Source organism: Tupaia chinensis, unplaced genomic scaffold (genome assembly GCF_000334495.1).
Source record: "Tupaia chinensis unplaced genomic scaffold, TupChi_1.0 Scaffold000340_1, whole genome shotgun sequence".
Classification (NCBI taxonomy): Eukaryota; Metazoa; Chordata; class Mammalia; order Scandentia; family Tupaiidae; genus Tupaia; species Tupaia belangeri.
In genome coordinates, this window is record NW_006159834.1 from 1361422 (window position 1) to 1385609 (window position 24188).

A 24188-nucleotide genomic window follows, 5' to 3' on the forward strand; every position below is an offset into this window, starting at 1 on the left:
TAATGAGAGGCGTTAACAGCACTGTCCAGAGACCCAGCAACTTTTGTTCTTTCCTGGCTACTGTTATGAAGACTCTAGTTTCTGACGGTTTCTTGGCAAGTCCTCATTGTGCATCTCTAAAACAACGCTCCAGCTGTCTGGTTATTTCAGTCAATTCACAGAGAAGCAGAAAGGAAATAAACACTGAACATATTATCTGGCAGAAACCCTAAAATTTATTTAAAACTGAAACTCCCACAAATGACAAACTAAATGTTAAAGCTTTTATCTCACAATACTGCCTGGAGTATAAAGTTTTAAAATAATCAATAGTGGATAATAAGCAAAAAGAAAGTTCACGTGTTGATATATGAAATGCTACATTTTTTCATGTTCATTCCTCCAACTTTTTCATTAGTAAATTAGTGCCATTTCCTATACATGGTAAAGAATGAACTAGAAACAAAACTAATAAATCAATGTCATTAGATATAACCATCTGCTTGCCTGAGAGCTCAACCCTGTTTAATACTCTGGTAAATATTGGGGTAAGGGAACTGAAGAAGGAGGAACGTACACGATACACTAGAAAATGAAGTTCAAACGCTACAGATGTCATTGGAAAGCTGTCTGCCCTCACACTGTCACTTGAGCTAAGTTGTTCATATGAACAGAAAGCCCAAGGACAAATCCCTCTGAAATGTTCACACCTCTACTCACCTCTACCCAGCACAACAGCAAGAACTCTGGAACCACCAAAACCAAGGAGAGGAACAGACAGTCTAGTACTCTGAAATGCAATCCACAGTCACTAAAAGAATGAAGATCTACATTCCCAGGGACACATGAGAATTTGGAAGGATCTCTCAGCTATTATTGCTTCAAAAAATATCAAGCTGGCATAGTCCAAATATTACAATTTCATTTAACTTGATTAAACACACACACACACACACACACACAGAGGTATGTGTGCACTGATGCACAGGAGAGAGGAAAAACCTCAATGTGCACAGGGGAGCCTCCAGAGAGGACAGAGAGATGAAAAGAGGGGAGGTAAGCGTGAAGGAGGAGCACTGTTTCCCTTTATAACCTCTGGTCTTGTTTCACTTTTGTTTTGTTTTGAATTTGCCAGAGGGCACAAGTGCTCACCAGAGGCAGAGAGACAGAGAAAGAGAAGGGAGAAAGCACTCTCCAGAGAGGATGGCCCACCTCTCCCCTCTCAAGATCTTAGGCACGTACACACACAAGTCTGGTGGGTTTTACAGGCCACTGGGTCCAGGACTCAAAACCACACATTTGGCCAAGTGGGATGCAGCCGTCTTTAGCCACCATGCTACTGGAAGGCTCTGTTTAGCTTTTTATAACTATAGAGTTGAAAGAATAAAAAAATCAAAATAAAACACTGAAGAAACCATCCACATATTCCTCCCATTTATTAGGCAAAGAAAAGGAAGATAAATCAGAGAAGAGAAAAGATGTGAGGCAGTCAGCTGGTCTGTCCATCCCCATCCAGGGATTCCTGAACTGTCCTGAACCCATTACTGCTAAAACCCGAAGCAGCTGAGGAAGGGCAGCAGCAAGGCTGACAGGAGCAAGGAATGCACCCCCGAGCCATGAGGAGTCCTTGGCGGCCCATCGGCGCCCAGCAGCCACGGGTGCCCAGTGCGGGACTGACCTGCATCGATGGCTTGCATCAGGCACTCGTATGTGGTCTGAACGAGTTTCCGTGCTCCCTCATCCACTTCTCCAACAAAGAAGGTCTCATTCAGGTCCCCGTGATAACCGTTGCGATAAAGAGTGATGTCCACTGCAGAACAAAGCACAAACGTGAAGACCACACTTGTTCATTGCAAAACACTTTACAACGAAACAGGATCAGGAGCTTAATGAAAAAGGTAACTTCTGTGTTCTCGAATTAGACACTGTGGGCACAGAGCTACCGCCCAGCAGAAACCCGAGTGTAACTCAGATCTGCTCATGGTGGAGACGGGAATACGGCCACGCAGCACAAACCAGACGGCGTGTTTTTACACCCTTACAGTAATTAGATCATTCGTGGCTGAAGAAAAATGTATGCAGGAGACAGACACGCGAGACGGATGACCAGAGTTGCTACCATTAAACTGAGCGCTTCGCCGCATTTGACATTAAATAGAAAAACACCATCTCCACTTATCTTTAATGAGCTTCTTCCTCCTCCGAGGGAAAAAACAGAAATACACACTGGTCCACACTTATTTTTCAAAAACTCATTTGCCTTTCACTTATTTGTGAGTATTTATCCTTCTTTTTGTATCTATATTTTAGAATACAGATTACTACTATTTCAATATACTAGTCTCCATGTGTATCTAGAGAACATAATAAATTATTACTTTTTTAAAAAAGGATTTTAGTCGCAGGACACGTGCACTCACCAGGGAGAATCAGAGAACGAAAGAGACAGAGGGAGAAAGTGAGAAATCACCCCCCAGAGGGGATGGCCACACCGCACTTCCTTCTCCTCTGCTTCTCTCTCGGGATTTTGGACACACACGCACAAATACCCAGCATGATTTTCAAGACCCTGAGTCTGGGATTCAACCACGCAGTCGGCCATGGGGGATCCAGTGCCTTAACCACCACGCTTCTGCTGACCTGTTAAGGGAGCATCTGTGAACCATGAATTTCAATCAATATATATCACATTACAGGCGTTTCTGCTCTAGCCACAGCACACGCGTTCCTGCAAAACCTCACACGCTGTGTATATGATAAAAATAACAGGGCTTGGGGGCCAGCAGATGGCGTGGTGGTTGGGGTGATGGATTCCCACACGGCTGACCATGGTTTGAATCCCAGGCCCAGCAGTTTGTGGGTCACACTAGGCACATGTGCACGCACGCCCAGAATCACAAGGGGAAAAGGGAGAAGAGGGGATTTCCAGGTGGCCACCCCTCCAGGGAGTGATTTCTCACTTTCCCTCCGTCTGTCTCTCCAGTAAGCACACCCACCCTATGGCAAAAAACAAATAAATAAGTAACAGGGTTTGGATGGCAGGGATAGTGGCATAGGAGTAAAAAACAATGCTCTGGGGACCGGCAGATGGCGTAGCAGTTACGTCACTGGACTCCCACATGGCTGACGGCGATTCGAGTCCAGGACCCAGTGGCTTGGAACTCATGCCAAATGCATTTGTGTGTGCACAAGATCCCAAGAAGAGAATGGAAAAGGGACTGCTGTGTGGCCATTCACCTGGTGGGGAAGGTAATTTCTCACTTCCCCTCTCATTGTCTGTCTCTGTCGCTTTCCCTCTCCCTTTCTCTCTACAGAGTACATGTGCCCTAAGGTAAAACCTCTTTAAAAAAAAAAAAAAAGAAAGGCAATGCTCTGTGTGCTCAGCATGGAGTTTAAGGTGCTGGACTTCCACAAGGCAAACCGTAGTTCAAGTCCCAGACCTGACGGCTTGCTTACTCACTTTCTCTCTCTCTCTGGTGAACTCATGTGCTCTATAACAAATCAAAAATAACAATAATAATGGTAAGTGAAATTTTTTTTTTTTTGAGAGGTTTTTTCGCTATAGGGCGCGTGCGCTCGCCAGACAGACAGAGAGAGACATAGAGACAGAAAGCGAGAAATCACCCCCCAGGGGGGATGGTCACGCCGCAATCCCTTCTCCTCCATTCTCCTCTCGGGATCTTGGGCACGTACGCACACGTGCCCGGCGTGAGTTCCAAGCCACCGGGTCCGGGACGCGAACCGCAGTCGACTACGTGGGAGTCCAGCAACATAGCCATTACGCTAACTGCTGGTTCCCGGTAAGTGAAATTTTAAAATAATTATTTTTAAAAAGATGCTTCATGACACAGATCCAGAGGAGGGTTACGAGTTCACATCCAGTAGCCTCCCCTGGCATGCCAGGATGGCGTGCACCCATGGTCCAAGCTGACTGAAGTTGTGCCTGGACTGTGCTGCCAAGACCCTTCTGAGAGTATGTGTCTGTGTCTTTTTTTTCCCCAGGGTGTTTTGTCTCTCTCTCTCCAGGGTTTTTGTCTCTCTCTCTCTCTCTCTCTCTCTCTCTCTCACACACACACACACACACACACAGACTAAAATAAAAAGGATCTGCCCCAAAATCTAAGGGACTTTACACACAGACACCGTAACTGAAGCAGTAACTCTAATACACACCATGCCGCTGCCCCACCTTCGCGATGGTTCACAGCCACCAGCACCGTCAGTCTGTTCTCTTCAGCCTAAGATAATGCTTGGGCTCTGTTTCCTCATCTGATACACAGCTCCTTCGCAGGCTCTGGTTACTAAAGAACTACTCTCAGTCACACTGAGGATACCGCCCAGGGCAGCCTTCTTCTCAGCCCTGTTCTCCATCGCAGAGGGAAATGTCTGTCTCTGCAGCATTTCCTCTCCGCTTGCAGGTCCCCAGACAGCTTGCCACGGGGGTCCTTGAAACCACTTTCACTCAAGAAAGGCACTTTCGCAGGATTTTCAACTGTTTTCTGAAGATTTTCATGTATTACTGAGGAGTTCTCTAGCAGTAAGAAAGCCTGCCCTGAAAGCCTCAAAATCATCACTGAACTTAAGGGGGAAAAAAAAAAAAAACAGAACAAACAAACAAAAACTAACCTCGACATTACACCCACATGTCATCCACTTCTTTCCCCTACTTACAATTACCTATGAGTTGGTAAGCAAAGAAACCAGGCCAACGTGTGAAACAGACACACCATACTATACATATCCTAAAAGCAACACGCACAAAACCATAAAAAACGTTTCTGTAGATCTGAGTCATGCTGAATTCAAATTAGAAAAAGAAGCAAGTCGCGAAAACACAAGCACGCAGACTCCCCGTCTCGGTGGTTTCCTTGCTCAGGGTGACCACGGTTGCCCTACATTCTTACCGTTGACTATATCACCTTCCTGCAAGGGCCGTCGGTCTGGAATTCCATGGCAGATGACTTCGTTCACTGAGGTACAACAAGACTTGGGAAAATTATAATAATTCAGGGGAGAAGGGTAGCAATTTCTTGCAATGCATGCCTATAATAAATTAAAACACAGAGAAAATAATTTAGAATATGGAAAAAAATTAATCTGTATACGATCAGATTTTAAAATTCAAAAACTATGAAAAAAGATGGACAGCTACAAAGAACTTATTTACTGTTTTATCTCAGAAACAGCATCCCAGATATTATCTTCAACAGAATACAACAGGGTTTATGCCAGCCAGATACACGGTCTCCAAACCATTTATTGATAACTGCACTAAGGAAAATCGGATTTACATATTATGAATAGAAACTAATGTCGGGACCAGCAGATGGCGTAATGGTTACGTCGCTGGACTCCCAAGTAATTGATCACGGTTTGAGTCCTGGACCTGGCAACTTGAAACTCACGCTGGGCATATGTGCATCTCCTGAGAGGAGAATGGAGGAGAAGGGATTGCAGCATGGCCGTCCACCCTGGGGAGTGATTTCTCGCTTTCTGTCTCTCTCTCTCTCCGGCAAGTGCACACGTCCTATAACAAAAATCTCTCTTAGAAAAAAAATACATATACAAATGTTACCACATACAGAATCTACTTAGGAAATAAACTCTCCATATTAAAATATACTAAAGGCAAAAGATTGTAAAGTAAATATTAACAGGTACTTTCAGTGTAATTATAATTTCACATACACAAGCCTACATCCTTATAACCAAAGAATGAATACTAGTATAATTAAGAAATAATAAAGTACTTCCAAAGACACTATAATCACTATATTCAGTGGAACAACAAAAAACTCTTAGAAAATGGCCTGGTTTCTCTAACAAGTCTTCCTTTACCGGGATGTTTTTACACTGCATTAATGATAGAATACTAATTCAGGTTGCCATACTGCCACACAATCTTCAAGCTAATCCATTTTTTTAAAAGAATTATTTTATTAAACTTTATTTATTTATTTTAATTTGACCACAGAGGGACAGAATGAGAGAGCAAGAGAGAGAGGGAAAGTGAGAAAACAAGCCACCAGGTCCGAGACTTGAACCGTGGTCAGTCATGTGGGAGTCCAGCGCCCTTAACCACCATGCCACCTGCTGGCCCCAAGCTAATCATTTTTCACTGGTTCCTTACAATACCAATTGTGCGGACCAGTAGATGGCAGAATGGTTACGTTGCTGGACTCCCACATAGTCAATCACAGTTCAAGTTCTGGACCCAGCAGATTAAAACGGATGCAGGGTGCATGTACGTGTGTGCCCAGCATGGTCATTCCCTCTGGGGAGGGGGATGATTTCTCACTTTCTGTCTCTCTGGCACACACACTATAGCAAAAATCTCTCTTAAAAAAACTTGTGGAATTGATTTTAATTTTACTAGCAGTTTTATAAATATTACTGGCAATATTTATTTTTAAAAATCTCTACTTCGTATTTACTACAGATATTTATCTGGCCTATTTACTGCCCTGTTATAGTGTATATGAAGGAGAAAGTTTGTCTCTGATTTCTAATCTAACTTCAGAAGCCATACTTTTTATCATTTCATAGTAACTGAAGTATGTTGTCGTATGATTTCTTTAAAGAACTGAAAAAACCATTTTCTGGAAACCTAACTAAAGGCTTATGAAATACGGGGTTTCAGAAACAAGACGTTTCAAGCTCAGATCCCAGTGTCACAGATATTGAAAGGTGGCAATGATCACTTTCTAGCGTTTTCCATGTTGGAAACAAAGCAAAAAGTTCCTTCCTCATTAGCTTTATTTACCAAGTTACCTCAGACACTCAGAACTTTAGTCTCCTTAATTTTAGAGTCTAAAACATCTAATAAAGTGAACATTTTTCCCAAAGTAAAAAAGTAAGAGCTCTTACTAAGTGTACAGCGTGATCTATCTCTTCCGTGGTTACACCTGGTTTAATCATCCCAGCAGCGATATCCAAAACTTCTCTAGCAAGCTGTAAAACAGGAACATTTAATGCATGATAAAAGAAATGGAGGGGCTGGCAGGTGACGTGGTAGTTAAGGCACTGGATTCCCACATGGCCAACTGTGGTTCAAGTCTGGGATGGGTCTAAGGGCTTGCTTACTCTCTCTCTGGTGAGCATGTGTGTCCTATAGCAAACTAAATAATAAATAATAATCAATTTTCTTTTCTTTTCTTTTCTTTTTTAAGAGGATTTTTGCTATAGGGCACATGAGCTTGCCAGAAAGACAGAGAGAGACAGAAAGCGAGAAATCACCCCCCGGGGAGATGGCCATGCCGCATTCTTCATTCTCCTCTCAGGATCTTGGGCATGCACGCACACGTGCTTAGCGTGAAGTTAAGCCACTGGGTCTGGGACTCAAACCGCGGTCGACTACATGGGAGTCCAGCGACATAGTCATTACGCCAACTGCTGGTCCCATTAATAAAGTTTTAGAAAAAGAAGTGGAAACACAAGTCTATATGCTTCACACTGCCTTAGATTTTGTGGAAGACTGGTAAATGAATTCTCCTTGTGAATATAATAATTGTATATGAAATATATCATTGTATATTATAAAATCAAATATATTTTAAATACATCAAATTCCTAAGCTCAACTGCTTTTTATGTGAAATGTTCATCCTTAGTCATGTAAACATCAACTAGCTGATAGAGACTGAGTCGTCTGACATTTCTATAACGGGGAAGGGTGGAAAAAATATAAAAGGATAGATGAATAAATTTCCACAAATAATCATAGCAAATAAGTAACAGGAATATAATGTTCTCATTTTATCAGTGAAAATCACTACCAAATCACTTTTAAAGCACTGCATAAAAATCTTAAGGATAAACAGTACCAACATATCAATTACTCTTCTTCGGAAAAGTATCAATACATTGGGTTGGCAGGTGGCGTGGTAGTTACGGTGGCTAGATCCTAATGGCCAACCCTGCAGTTCAAGTCCTGAACCTGGTGTCTCTAGAAACATACCAGGCATACATGCATGCATACCCAAAATACTGAAAGGAGGGGGAAATGGAGGAGGGGGTCTGGGGCATGACCATGCCCCATGGAGGTTCTTTCACACTTTCTTTGTCTTTCCAGCAAACACATGTGCCCTCTGGCAATTTTTTTAAGTTTTTTTTTTTTTTTTTAAGGTTTCTGCCCTAGTGCATGTGTGCTCACCAGAGGGAGACAGAGTGAGAAATCACCCCCCAGTGGGGATGGTGGCTATGCCACAATCCCTTCTCATCCATTCTCTTCCTGGGATTCTGGCATGCAGACACACATGCCTGGTGTGACTTTCAAGTTGCCAGGTCTGAGACTCGAACTGTAGTCGGCCATGTGGGAGTTCAGCACCTTAACCACTACACCACCTGCTGGCTCTTCTGGGAATGTTTTTAAAAAAAGAAAAATATAAATATGTGATTTCACCTGATAAGTACCAACCACTATTACCAAATTTCACAGGTTATTTCACAGCAAGACCTTGAGTCTAACCCTGTATGAGCCTTAAACTCTATCCTATGAAACCTCTGAAAATAAGATGACAAAAAATATCGTAAAAACCTGATTCCTTAAAAAAAATAAATAAAATGGGTAAAAGAAATAGACTGGGACCAGCAGATAGCACAGCAGTTACTTTGCTAGACTCCCACAAGGCCAACCGCAGTTTGGGTCTGGGACCCGGTGGCTTCGGAATTATGCTGGGCACATGTGTGTGTTAGTGCCTAAGATCCCAGGAAGAGAATGGAAGAGAAGGGATTATGGCATGACCATCCTCCCTGGGAGAAGATTTCTCACTTTATCTCCCACTGTCTCCCTGATGAACACACATGCCTTGTGGGGGGGAAAAAAATAAACATTAAAAACAAAACAAAAAACACAAGTTCAAAGACAAGAACTATGGTTTATCCTAAACTTTGAAATTCAAGTGTTTCACCTTTGTTGGTTCGGCCAGCAGGCAGAGTAGAGGCTAAGGCACTGGATCCCACATGGCTGATTGCGTGGTTCAAGTCCTGAACTGGTGGCTAAAGAATCACACTGGTCATGTGTGCCTGCCCCAAAATCCTGAAAGGAGAATGGATGAGAAAGGATTGTGACATGGTCATCTTACTGGGGGACGGGGCAGGGGGATTTCTCACTTTTTCTCTCTTTCTCTCTCTCTGGTGAGTGCACGCATCCTATAGTGAACCAAAAAGTAAAAAAAATAAAAATAGGGAGAAATAGACTGTCAACTAAATATAACCTACCCTATTAATTTTCAAATAGGCTACTAAAGTAGAAAATGTTGCATAAAAATATCTATTAATGATAGTGTAATAAAAATAAGTATGGCTAGTTATAGTTTTATAACAGTGGGTACCTTTATAAATTAGCAAATCAGTGACTTTATGATCAAGTACACTTAAACATGTCCTACCCCATGGGAAAAAAATAACTTACCCTACATACAAGTCGCATCCCCTCTATATCTTCAGATGAGAGCAGTTTAATTTGAGAAGTACCTTTAAGAGCCTGTTCAGATTCAGACATTCCTGAAACGGAAAATCAGTAAGTAAAGCCAAAATGATGGGAGCGATGTATTTATAAGCATAATTATATCCCTGATGACATACAATAGTCAAGTCTATTTCACACAATAGTGTTCCATGATTTTGGAGGGTCCAGATTGGATTTTTTGGTAATGAAAAAATGTCCAACATGAAAAGAAAAGGAAGGATTCTGAAGACTGAATGTTCAGATCTATTAGGAATCAGCCAAGACCTACTGGCTATTTACTGTATGCCAAGCAATAATTGCTCTCATGATCCTCATCTCATGAAGAGACAAACGATGAACCTTCTATTTATTTATTTTTTGAAACAGGAACCTAAGTCAGTGTTTCCAAATTGTGTTTGTGACCTTCCTTTTTCGTGGGCTACAACTATTATTACTTTTTTAGGCAAATAGGTAAAGTGCTAGACTGTATTACACAGAATAAAGGTACGTGCTGCTGTGAAACGTGTTAATTTACGCGCGAGTGCAAGCACACACACACACACACACACACACACACATATTCAGATCATGTGATAAAGCCCATTTCTCACTCTGAATCAAAGAGTGATTTAAACAGAAATGTTTAAGACGGGGCTGGCTGGCTCCACGGCTCAGCAATGATGTGCTGCTCAAGAGCAGCCGGATCCCACATGGTGACCTTGGTTGGCCTCAACATGCCGGGCCCGAGCACAAACGCCCAAGGTAGGACTGGCTGAAAGACCGGAGAGGGGATCATGGCGTGCCCAGACCCTGGGAGGGAGCTTATCTCTTTGTCTCCATCTCTGTGTGTCTCTCTGTCTAAGATGCATGCACTCTATGATAAATAAAGAAAAATTTTTAAGAATTATTTTATTTAACTTTATTTATTTATTTTTAATTTTGACCAGAGAGGGTCAGAATGAGAGAGAGGAGGAGGGAAAGTGAGAAAGCAAGCCACCACGTCTTGAACCACAGCAATGTGGGAGTGCAGCGCCCCAACCACACCACCTGCTGGTCCCCAATAAAGAAATAATTTTTTTAAATTAGTTTGAAAAGCAGTGCCTTAAGGACGTTCACTGGAACCAGCAGGTGGCGTGGTGGTTAAGGCACTAGACTCCCACATGACTGACTGTGGTTCCAGTCCTGGACCTGGCGGCTTGCTTTCTGTCTACCTCCTCACCCACCCCCATCTCTCTTTCTGGTGAGCTCATGTGCCCTACAGCAAATTTTTTAAAAAATAGTAATAATAAATAAAATTAAATAGTTTTTTGAAAAAAAAAAAAAGAATCTTCACTAATAAAATTAGCTTAATTCAAGTTTTACCTGTATTTCAAATAAAGTCACTATTGCAATTATTTCAAAATATGACAAAAATAAAAATCATCAACTAATCTTATTTATAAGTACTGACAGAGAAATTCCCAGTAAAATCTTACCAAGCAGAATACAAAAAGGACGATACATCATGACTGAAGTAAGATGCCAGAAATTAGAGATAGTTCAATATTTGCAGACCTATTATTATTAATCTAATTCATTAGACATAGATTAAGGAAAGAAAAGTAAGTGATCATCTAAAAAGGAAGAATCCTGGGGCCTGCAGGTGGTATGGTGGTTAAGGCACCGAACTCCCATTGGCCAAGTGCAATTTGCATAGTAGACCCTGCAGCTTGAATCACACTGGCATGTGAGCATGTGTGCGTGTATGCATGCATGCCCACAATACGGAGAGGAGACTGGAGAAGGGACTGCGGTGTGGCCATCTCCCTGGGGAGTGATTTCTCACATTCCCTCTGTCTCTCTCTCTCTCTCTTACAAGTACATGCACCCTATGGCAAAACCTGAAAATAATAATAATTATTATTATCCTGACAACATGGCTGCTACCGTCTAACATAATAAATGTACTGGGTCATCAGAAAAGTCATGTCACATTTTTGCACCAAAAAATGCCATGATTTTTCTGACTACCCGATAAATCTTCAGAGCCAACACCACAGAATGCTCACATCCAGCGCCACTATTTCACATGATGTTGGTAATGTGAGTAGATGAATTAAACAAGAGAAAGAAGTAAGATAACACTGGAAAGGAAAGGATAAAATCCTTCATTTCAAATATGATTTTATATTCTTCGAACAGGAGAATCACCTGGTAAATGACCAGAAATAAGAATTCAGCCAGTTGGCAAATTATAAGGTCAATTTTCAAAACCAGTGACTTCCTCACTTACAAACAATGAACTAAAAAGAAAAAAAAGAAAAGAAAATACTATTCAGACAAATAACCAAGAAGATAAAATACCCAGAAATAAATCTATACGAAAAAACCTGAAGACATTACTAAGAGACATAAAGGGAAACTTAAAATAGAAAAATATGCCCTGTTCTTGAATAAGAAGACTCAACAAAGTGCCAATTCCTTTAAAATTAATCTATAAATTTACTAATATCACAATAAGAAATGCCTACAGGATATTTTTGGGAGCCAGATAAGCTGATTCTAAATTTTACATGGAAAAATAAACATGTAAGAATAGTCAGAAAAATTCTGAAAAAAAGGAAAGGTTGGGCCAGCCGGTGGCACGGTGGTTAAAGTGTGTGGATCCCAAATGGCCAACTGAGCAGTTTAAGTCCCAGACCAGTAGCCTAATAACACTCCCAGTGCATACGCGTGCATGCCCAAGATCCTAAGAGAAGAACGAAAGAGAAGGAATTCACCCATACTCCCTGGGGGTGATTTCTCACTTTCTATCTCTGTCTCTCTCCAGCAAGTACACACATCCTAAAGACCATACCCCAGTGGGGGAGCTCTCTTTCTCTTTCTCACATGTGCCCTTTGTCAATAAAGAAAAAAATATATATATGGGGACCAGCAGGTGGCGTGGTGGTTAAGGAGCTGGACACTCTCACATGGCCAACTGAGGTTCAAGTCCCAGACCTGGTGGCTTGCTTTCTTACCCTCTCTCTCTGTGTCTCTCTCTGGTCAAATTAAAATTAAATGAATGAATAAATAAAAATTAAATAAATCTTTTTAAAAAAATTAAAAAGGTTATCTCTTTGTCTCCATCTCTGTGTGTCTCTCTGTCTAAGATGCATGCACTCTATGATAAATAAAGAAAAATTTTTAAGAATTATTTTATTTAACTTTATTTATTTATTTTTAATTTTGACCAGAGAGGGTCAGAATGAGAGAGAGGAGGAGGGAAAGTGAGAAAGCAAGCCACCACGTCTTGAACCACAGCAATGTGGGAGTGCAGCGCCCCAACCACACCACCTGCTGGTCCCCAATAAAGAAATAATTTTTTTAAATTAGTTTGAAAAGCAGTGCCTTAAGGACGTTCACTGGAACCAGCAGGTGGCGTGGTGGTTAAGGCACTAGACTCCCACATGACTGACTGTGGTTCCAGTCCTGGACCTGGCGGCTTGCTTTCTGTCTACCTCCTCCCCCACCCCCATCTCTCTTTCTAGTGAGCTCATGTGCCCTACAGCAAATTGTGCCCTACAGCAAATTTTTTAAAAAATAGTAATAATAAATAAAATTAAATAGTTTTTTGAAAAAAAAAAAAAGAATCTTCACTAATAAAATTAGCTTAATTCAAGTTTTACCTGTATTTCAAATAAAGTCACTATTGCAATTATTTCAAAATATGACAAAAATAAAAATCATCAACTAATCTTATTTATAAGTACTGACAGAGAAATTCCCAGTAAAATCTTACCAAGCAGAATACAAAAAGGACGATACATCATGACTGAAGTAAGATGCCAGAAATTAGAGATAGTTCAATATTTGCAGACCTATTATTATTAATCTAATTCATTAGACATAGATTAAGGAAAGAAAAGTAAGTGATCATCTAAAAAGGAAGAATCCTGGGGCCTGCAGGTGGTATGGTGGTTAAGGCACCGAACTCCCATTGGCCAAGTGCAATTTGCATAGTAGACCCTGCAGCTTGAATCACACTGGCATGTGAGCATGTGTGCGTGTATGCATGCATGCCCACAATACGGAGAGGAGACTGGAGAAGGGACTGCGGTGTGGCCATCTCCCTGGGGAGTGATTTCTCACATTCCCTCTGTCTCTCTCTCTCTCTTACAAGTACATGCACCCTATGGCAAAACCTGAAAATAATAATAATAATTATTATCCTGACAACATGGCTGCTACCGTCTAACATAATAAATGTACTGGGTCATCAGAAAAGTCATGTCACATTTTTGCACCAAAAAATGCCATGATTTTTCTGACTACCCGATAAATCTTCAGAGCCAACACCACAGAATGCTCACATCCAGCGCCACTATTTCACATGATGTTGGTAATGTGAGTAGATGAATTAAACAAGAGAAAGAAGTAAGATAACACTGGAAAGGAAAGGATAAAATCCTTCATTTCAAATATGATTTTATATTCTTCGAACAGGAGAATCACCTGGTAAATGACCAGAAATAAGAATTCAGCCAGTTGGCAAATTATAAGGTCAATTTTCAAAACCAGTGACTTCCTCACTTACAAACAATGAACTAAAAAGAAAAAAAAGAAAAGAAAATACTATTCAGACAAATAACCAAGAAGATAAAATACCCAGAAATAAATCTATACGAAAAAACCTGAAGACATTACTAAGAGACATAAAGGGAAACTTAAAATAGAAAAATATGCCCTGTTCTTGAATAAGAAGACTCAACAAAGTGCCAATTCCTTTAAAATTAATCTATAAATTTACTAATATCACAATAAGAAATGCCTACAGGATATTTTTGGGAGCCAGATAAGCTGATTCTAAATTTTACATGGAAAAATAAACATGTAAGAATAGTCAGAAAAATTCTGAAAAAAAGGAAAGGTTGGGCCAGCCGGTGGCACGGTGGTTAAAGTGTGTGGATCCCAAATGGCCAACTGAGCAGTTTAAGTCCCAGACCAGTAGCCTAATAACACTCCCAGTGCATACGCGTGCATGCCCAAGATCCTAAGAGAAGAACGAAAGAGAAGGAATTCACCCATACTCCCTGGGGGTGATTTCTCACTTTCTATCTCTGTCTCTCTCCAGCAAGTACACACATCCTAAAGACCATACCCCAGTGGGGGAGCTCTCTTTCTCTTTCTCACATGTGCCCTTTGTCAATAAAGAAAAAAATATATATATGGGGACCAGCAGGTGGCGTGGTGGTTAAGGAGCTGGACACTCTCACATGGCCAACTGAGGTTCAAGTCCCAGACCTGGTGGCTTGCTTTCTTACCCTCTCTCTCTGTGTCTCTCTCTGGTCAAATTAAAATTAAATGAATGAATAAATAAAAATTAAATAAATCTTTTTAAAAAAATTAAAAAGGACTTTCCTCTAAAAAAAAGGTAATAAAAATAAAAATTTTTTAAGTATAAAAATAGCGACCAGAAGATGGCATAATGGCTATGTTGCTGGACTCCCATGTAGTCAAGTCCCGGATACAGTGGCTTAAACTCACGCTGGGAACATGTACATGTGTGCCCAAGATCCCGAGAGGAGAATGGCGGAGAAGGGATTGCAGTGTGGCCATCCTCCCTGGGGAGTGATTTCTCATTTTCTGTCTCTTTGTCTCTCTCTTTCTGGTGAGCACAAGCACTCTATTGCAAAAACCTCTCCCCAGAACAAATAAATAAATAAATAAAAAGATGTAAAAAACTAAAATAACAGCAAATTACCATTTTCCATCTTTCCAATGATAAAAATCATAAAGTGTTATTATACAATATATTCTGGGGAAGACTTAGCTGGAAGGTGGCTCCTATGTGGTTTTTCATGGTAACAAGAACCAAAAATATTATAAAATCTCTGAAATTTGTATTCTCTCTCAAAACCAAAGTTGTATGTAGCCTCTGAGTCATCTATTTTACTTTAGGCAGTTAACTCTACAGAAGAACCCCCATATGTAGTCAAAGACATACACCAAAGGACAGCACCTAAGGTCAAACAGGCAGAAGCAAAAGTCTGGAAATAATCTGAACACCCGTTAGAAGCTTGGTTTAATAAATTATGACACTCCCACACAATGGAATAAAAATACTAAGAGGAGAGTGCTTTAATGGGCTTATATGAAATATTTCCAAAATACATTAAAAGAATGAAGCGAGATGAAAAGATGTACATAATTTGTTCCCTCTGAATAAATTAGGAGGATGGGCTGTTTGTACACATAAAGAATATCACTGGAACAACTATGCATGAAACTACTAATAATGACTACCTCTAGGGAGGAGAACTCACGTTTCGCTGTTTACTTTACTCTTGGAATTTACCAGGTGGACCCCACAGCTTGGTGGTTAAGGGAGCCAGATTTCATACAGCTAACCACATGGTCTGAATCCCAGACCCAGCAGTTGAAAAACATGCTAGGTGCATATTTTTGTATGCCCAATATCCCAAGAGGGTGGAGAACTGGAGGAAAAGGAATTGCAGCATAACCACATCCCCAATGAGGGGTGCATTCTCCCTTTCCAATCCCCCTTCTGGAAGCACAAGCACCTTCTGATAAATAAAAAAAAAGAAAGAAAGAAAGATAGATAGATAGATAGATAGATAGATAACATACAGGTGTGTGTATGTGTGTGGGTGTATTTTTTCTTTAGATTTTTCTGTAAGGCACATACATTCACCAGAGAGAAAGAGAGAGGGAAAGTGAGAAATCACTCTTCAAGGGGGATGCCACACCGCAATCCTTTCTCCACTCTCCTCCTGCAATTTTGGGCAAACATGCCTGGCGTGTTTTTTAAGGTGCTGGATCCAGGACTCTAACTACGGAGTCAATCATGTGGGATCCAGCACCTTAACCACCATGCCACCTGCTGGCCCTGTCTATATGTATTTTTTTTTTTTTTGAGAGGTTTTCGCTATAGGGCGCGTGCGCTCGCCAGACAGACAGAGAGAGACATAGAGACAGAAAGCGAGAAATCACCCCCCAGAGGGGATGGTCACGCCGCAATCCCTTCTCCTCCATTCTCCTCTCGGGATCTTGGGCACGCACGCACACGCGCCCGGCGTGAGATTTAAGCCACCGGGTCCGAGACGCGAACCGCGGTCGACTACGTGGGAGTCCAGCGACATAGCCATTACGCTAACTGCTGGTTCCCTCTATATGTATTTTTTAAAGTACAAATGAATACTATAGAAATTAATATTAAATAGTGGAGTTTAACTAAGTTTTAAAATTACATTCTTTTTTTCTTAAGGTATTATTTTTAACTTTGTTTATTTATTTATTTATTTATCTGCTTATTTATTTATTTAAATTTGGCCAGAGAGGGACAGAGTGAGAGAGTGAAAATGAGAGAGAGAAATTGAGAAAGCAAGTTGCCAGTCCAGGACGCAAACCATAGTTGGCCATGTGGGAGTCCAACACCCTTAACCACTATGCCACCTGCCGGCCTCTAAAATTATATTCTTAAGAATTTAATACAGTCCCCCACTTCACAGAGAATAATGCAATGGTAATTTAGTTTAGATTAAACCACATGAAACTGCTAATATTCAACCATTTTTGACATGTTAAATCAGTAATTTCATATAGTCTGAGTCAAATTATGTGTACAGGCCTTCAGGGATGAGACTTGCTCCACTGACTCTTATTGCAAAGAACCTATCTTCTCTGAGTGTTTCACTATCATAACCTATAAAATGGAGATGACCACAGAACTCACCAGCAGAGAGCTAGACACGTTCAAGGAAATGCCAGGTGCAAAGAACTTAGCACAGAGCCAGACACACAGGCAAAAATAAACAGCACTTATTATTACAGAATCATCACCATCGTTCTCATCGTCACCATTTTCACTACATTTCTGCTATCTCTATTACTATAACTGTCCAAGAAGTCAGGTATCTACTCAGGTTTCCACGATGTGCTGTTCCTAAATGGACCTTGTATAACTTAGGTAGAATGGCATGTGAAAATCAAAACTGGTTTTGTAAATCTAGGAGTTGACATAAGAACACAAAATGCAGTTATTATTTTGAATGTGGCCATTAACACCTACATAAATTATGTTTTAATAATAGGTCACTTTTTTTTATTTTGGATAGGTTTTGGCTATCGGGCACATACACTCGCCAGAAAGACAGAGAAAGAGAGACAGAAAGCGAGAAATCATTCCCTGGGAGGATGGCCATATCACAATCCCTTCTCCTCCATTCTCCTCTCGGGATCTTGGGCACGCACCCACATGCGCCCATCTTGAGTTTAAGCCATCGGATCCAGGACTCAAACAACAGTCAACTACATGGGAGTCCAGTGACACAGCCATTATGCCAACTTCTGGTCCCAACAGGTAACATTTTTTAAAGAATTATTTATTTAATTCCATTTGTTGTTGTTGTTATTGTTTAGTTTGACTAGAGAGAGACAAAGAGAGAGAGACAGGGAAAATGAGAAAGCAAGCCACCAGCTCAGAGACCTGAACTGCGGTCAGCCATGTGGGAGTTCAGCAACCCAACCACCACGCCACCTGCCAACCCCAACAGGTAACTTTCTAATGGGGAGGTGGAGATGAATCTCTTAAATGTCCTAACGTGGCTTGAAAAAACAATGTTGATACTTATTACTTCAGTCCAGCACTGACAAATTTCTGTAAGTAAAGCCCTCTTTCCTTTTTCCAAGTTCACCAAGCCTACAAACTGAAACATGAAGAATCCGCACAGCAGAACTTACCTAAGGGATGATCAGCATAATCCGGCCTTTGAATGTAACTTGGCACTGGCCTTGTCGGCATCTAAAAACATCAAGGAGATTGGTTAAAGCTGGTTTACTAACAAGGAAAATAAAACACAAAAAAAATCTATTCAGAAGTTTTCAAATGAATAAGGTTTTAAATGACATCTTAAATATCCTGATAACTCTTTCATTAAGATTAAGCTTCACTTTCCCAATATTAATGCAACGTCTCTTTTCAGATATTTAAAGGGGGAAGAGTGACCAGACCATTAGGACTTAATGTTAGAAACAGACCACAGGTCCCCGTGCTATTCCAAACAAATGGGCAAGTTCACCACAAAAAATAACATCCCAAAGTAAATAGGCACCAAGGTGTTCCTAGTCAGTATACCTGAAAGGCAAGACAGAGGAGACTCCCTGATAGATTTTATATTTCTCAAAAAATTAATCAAAGATGTATTCCTTTTATAAAAAAGAAAGTTATCAGTATAGAAAACTTAAAATTTAAGGATGACAAATAGATTTCAACGTAAGTGAATTCCTATGTTAAAATTCTAAGTTCTGGGCCAGCAATGCAGGCAAGTGGTTAAGAGAAATGCATTGGCACATGGCTGGTTGCAGTTCGAATCCCGGTCCCTGTGGCTTGAAAAAAAAAAAATGCCAGCCACATGTGCGTGGATGCCCCAAATTCTGACAGAATGGAAAAATGGAGAAGGGACGAATGTCACGTGACCATGCTCCATTGTGAGTTTCTCGCTCTCTTTGTCTCTGGCAAACACATACGCCCTCTGGCAATTAAACCAACAAACAAACAAACAAAAAACAACCTCTTGAAACCTAGCTGCCAAGATCATGGGAAGCAATAAAAGGAGCAAAAAAAAATCATATCAAAATGAAAGTAGAATTCTATCACCTTAAAAAAAATTTAGGAAAGTATTACTACATATGTGGCTATAATGTCAACCAGAAAATATCTATTCCACTTTACCCCTTCCTTTTTAAAATTTAAAGTTTTGGTCCTTTCATCTATAATGTTTCCACCACTTCCATGACTGCAGACTATCCCTACTAGCTCGCAAATAATGCAGGAGAGCCAAAGAGCTAGGAAGCAAGGTCCTAGACAAACAACCTGATCATGTAATCCACCACTGGAACACAAATTACAAGTATCATTTCCAGGCAATGGGAAACTGGTTTAAAATAATATTCAATTTGTATTACCTTATTTACTCACCAGCGGATAATGTGGCCGGAGTTTACCCGTATACCGATAACCTGCCCATGGGTCGGTGTTAATATCACCTTCCACAGTCCAGGAAGACACTTCTCGCTTTGCCTTTTCATCTTCTGGGAGACGGATGGATGGATGTGACGGGAAGAGGGAAAACGAGAGAAAGGAAAGCTTCGATGGTCAAGCTACTGGGCAGCAGCACACTCTCACTTGTTTAAAACCCAACCACAGAGCCCGGCCACGGAACCCATCAACCTCTTTCTACAAAGACCTTGGTGTCTGGGAAGACAAATGCCATCCTAAACATATTCTAAGATTTTTTTAAAAAATAATTATTTATTTAATTTTATTTATCATTCATTTATCTTAATTTGATCAGAGAGATACAGAAAGAGAAAGAGAGAGAAAGTGAGAAGGTAATCCACCAGGTCCAGGGCTCAAACTGTGGCTGGCCATGTGGGAGTGTCCAGTCCTCAACTACCACACCACCTACTGGCCCCATATGCTAAGTTTTTACACAGTATCAAATATGAACCGTTCAGGGTCAGCAGGGGACGTGGTAGTTAAAGGCACTGGATTCCCACATAGCTGACCGCGGTTCAAGTCCCGGACCTGGAGGCTTGCTTTCTCACTTTCTCTCTCTCACTCTGTCCATCTCTGGTCAAATTAAAATAAACAAATGAATAAATAAATACAGTTAAATAAAATAATTCTTTAAAAAAAACACTAAGGTGAGAAAAAAAAAATCAAGGAGAAAATTATGAACCACTAAATTATAGGTATAATCTACTTATGGAAACTTACACTAGAAAAGTAAGTTAGTTTGCATTTTAGGATCAATTAGATGTGAGCAGAAGCACTAGATACCTAATAGGCACATGATAAACCTCAAGTGAGCTCAGGATGGCAGCAAAATTACAAACTAATAGGTCTTTGAAAGACAGTTTGGGGGTAAATAAATAAATAAATAAATAAATAAATAAATAAATAAATAAATAAATAAATAAATAAATAAATAAATAAATAAATAAATAAATAAATAAATAAATAAATAAATAAATAAATAAATAAATAAATAAATAAATAAATAAATAAATAAATAAATAAATAAATAAATAAAGACAGTGGGGGGGCAGCAGGTGGCATAGTAGTTTCGGTGCTAGACTCTCACATGGCTGACCACAATTCAAGTCCCTGATCCGGAGGCTTGAAACACACCAGGTACATATACACCCAAAATACCAAGAGAAGAATAAAGGAGAAGGGACTGCTGCGTGGCCATACCCTGGTGGGTGATTTCTCACTTTCCCTCTCATTATCTCTCTCTTTCTCTCCAGAGAGCACAGACGCCCTTATGGCAAAAAGCTTTAAAACAAGCTTTTTTTTAAAAAAAAAGCTTTTCTTTTTCTTTACACTCCAGTGTGAAGAAACTCATGTAACTGAGCTTTCCAACTTCACCATACAACAGGCCCAGGAAAGAGGTGGGTAAGGTCAAAGAGTACCTCACACGCAAGGGCAGGCCCAAGGCACATCCTATCTGGGCTTTACACAGTCTGCTCTGGTCAGCTGAGACAAAATAGTACGCATGCCTACACTCTGTCTGGGAGAGGAGTTTCTGATCAAAATTCCGACCCATTTTTTTCAGAGATGATAATTAAATCGTTTTGGAGCTGGCCCTATAGCATAATGGTTAAGCGCTGTACACTGCGTGCCAGATCCCACCTGATAGGCTGAGGTTCAATCCCAGATACCTGGACTGAAAAACACTCCAAGGGGGCCAGCAGGCGGTGTGGCGACTAAGGCACTGGACTTGCACATAGCAAACCTCAGTTCGATCCTGGACCCGGCGGCTTGAAAGTTATGCCAGGTATATAAGCATGCATGCCCAAAATCCTGAGAGGAGAAGGGACTGCAGCATGGCCATCCCTCCCGGGGGGTGATTTTCACTTTCTCTCTCTGTCTCTCTCCAGTGAGTGCATGTACCCTATGGTACCAAAGAAATAAAATAAGTAAGTAAACAGGAGCATGTGCACGCATGCCCCAAATTCTGATGGGATGGAGAAATGGAGGAAAGGACTGTGATGTGGCCACACTCCCTGGGGAGAGGGAATGCACGCACATGTTCTCTCTCTATCACTTTCTAGCAGGACAACACCCCTGGCAGAATTTATAAAGAAAAAAGAAAAAGAATAAACAGATTTTTAAGCACTTACTATGAACTGTAGGCAAGCTACACGCTTCACATAGATCTGCTTATTTAATCCTCACTGCAAACCTATGACTTCAGTATTTGGAAGTGAGCCTTAGAGCAATCCCTGGTCACAAAGCTTGGTAGATCCAGTTCCAAAACATTACACAACTTTTTCTCTGCAAACCAAAAGTCAAGCACGCTAATGTGCAAGGACAGGGGAGTGCTATCCAGAGAAGTATTATTTAAAGTTATTTTTTCAAAATGAGAAAAAAGTTCTTTTCCTCATACTTTTGGCTATTCAAAAGGTACTTATTAAATTCTTTCACCTTTTACTTCATGAAAATGAGAGACAAAGAATCTATGTGTGTCAGTAACACATTAAAAGAGTGTAGAATGACAGTCTTGACTCATGAGGTGACACAACTTTTATGGATCGGACTAAAGTAAGCCTACTTACCTACAGTTCGACAGAAGATGTAGTGTAGCAAATATACACACAAGCACCAGCATTCTGTGCTCTTAATTAAGGCCTTTACAGTCGGACAGATCTTTACTCCGGCACACAAAACATTAATTCTGCCCTGGGTTATTTAGCCAGGTATATAAGCATGCATGCCCAAAATCCTGAGAGGAGAAGGGACTGCAGCATGGCCATCCCTCCCGGGGGGTGATTTTCACTTTCTCTCTCTGTCTCTCTCCAGTGAGTGCATGTACCCTATGGTACCAAAGAAATAAAATAAGTAAGTAAACAGGAGCATGTGCACGCATGCCCCAAATTCTGATGGGATGGAGAAATGGAGGAAAGGACTGTGATGTGGCCACACTCCCTGGGGAGAGGGAATGCACGCACATGTTCTCTCTCTATCACTTTCTAGCAGGACAACACCCCTGGCAGAATTTATAAAGAAAAAAGAAAAAGAATAAACAGATTTTTAAGCACTTACTATGAACTGTAGGCAAGCTACACGCTTCACATAGATCTGCTTATTTAATCCTCACTGCAAACCTATGACTTCAGTATTTGGAAGTGAGCCTTAGAGCAATCCCTGGTCACAAAGCTTGGTAGATCCAGTTCCAAAACATTACACAACTTTTTCTCTGCAAACCAAAAGTCAAGCACGCTAATGTGCAAGGACAGGGGAGTGCTATCCAGAGAAGTATTATTTAAAGTTATTTTTTCAAAATGAGAAAAAAGTTCTTTTCCTCATACTTTTGGCTATTCAAAAGGTACTTATTAAATTCTTTCACCTTTTACTTCATGAAAATGAGAGACAAAGAATCTATGTGTGTCAGTAACACATTAAAAGAGTGTAGAATGACAGTCTTGACTCATGAGGTGACACAACTTTTATGGATCGGACTAAAGTAAGCCTACTTACCTACAGTTCGACAGAAGATGTAGTGTAGCAAATATACACACAAGCACCAGCATTCTGTGCTCTTAATTAAGGCCTTTACAGTCGGACAGATCTTTACTCCGGCACACAAAACATTAATTCTGCCCTGGGTTATTTATTTAACTCATGCTTTAAAATTTCCCACAGCCAACACAAAAAATTAAGTTTCTGTAATCAAGAAAACTCCAGATTCAGGGCCAGTCCACAGAAGGGTGGTTAAGGCAGCCAGACCCCACGTGGCCTGTCGTGCCACCCGGAACACACTAGGCACATATGCCCGTGTGTTCCCAAAGGAGAAGTGAAGGCGAAGGGTCTGTGGCATGACCATTCCCCAGGGAGGGCGCTCTCTCCTCTCCCTGTTTCTCTCTCTGGCAAGTACACAGGAAGGAAGAACGTAATGCAGGAAGGAAAGAAGGAAGAAATTCCATACCGAACAGACGCACTCTAATGAGTGGCACACCCTGGGGTAGAGACCCTTTCTAAGCTCTTTCACTAACATGCTATTTAATCTCATCCCTTTAGACTTTCTTATGGCTTAACTTCCGGGTATACGATGACAAAACTGGCTCAAAGAGCTCTGAGAAACACCTGACATATGTTAGACATACGATAGGCAGTGTGTGAGCGAATAAAGCTAAATGACATTATTTAAACCTCTCTCTACAGAGTACTGTGGTCTGAGGTAACAGAAATTAAAAAATTGACAAATCCAAACAAGATCCTTCTCTCCTAGCAACTATCCCATGTTTTCATGTTAAATACGTGACACAAAATTAACTAAGATGTTCAGTCACATTTTACTTAAAATTATTTGTCACAAAGAATTAAAAATACACGGTAAGTCTAGCTTTCAGGATCACACCTTCAGAACAATCAGACAGACACTTTCAGAAACAGGGGACTTCCTCTCTTTTGGCACAGAAGCCACTGTAAGACAGTCAAGCAGACACGTGATTTCACTTACTTGCTTTCTTGTGTAGTAACTTGTGAGTAGCCCAACTTCCTTTAAAACATTCCTAAAAGAGCAAACAAGGAAATTAGTGCCGGGCTTCCTTAATGGAAAACACTTTAAAGACTGCTGTATATGTAAGAAATAGTTACTGTAAACTTTATCTGCAACACACGAAAAAGCTTAAGAACTGACATTTATTTAAAATTGTACTTCAAAAGCAATCCATACTTTGCATAAGCAAGAAACATTAGCCTATATATTAAAATA

General features: G+C 40.6%; 1 protein-coding gene across 1 annotated transcript in view; it reads right to left on the reverse strand.

The window, feature by feature from the left end:
- METAP1 (methionyl aminopeptidase 1) overlaps positions 1-23985 on the reverse strand; it is a gene marked incomplete at its 5' end in the record, with an annotated part of 42294 nt that extends 18309 nt beyond the window's left edge. The window contains 7 exon segments of the mRNA XM_014589205.1: positions 1658-1789; positions 4884-5022; positions 6847-6930; positions 9391-9482; positions 18148-18208; positions 19385-19497; positions 23934-23985. Coding sequence (XP_014444691.1) covers positions 1658-1789; positions 4884-5022; positions 6847-6930; positions 9391-9482; positions 18148-18208; positions 19385-19497; positions 23934-23985 — 673 coding nt within the window.
- Between the last annotated feature and the right edge of the window lie 203 nt (positions 23986-24188).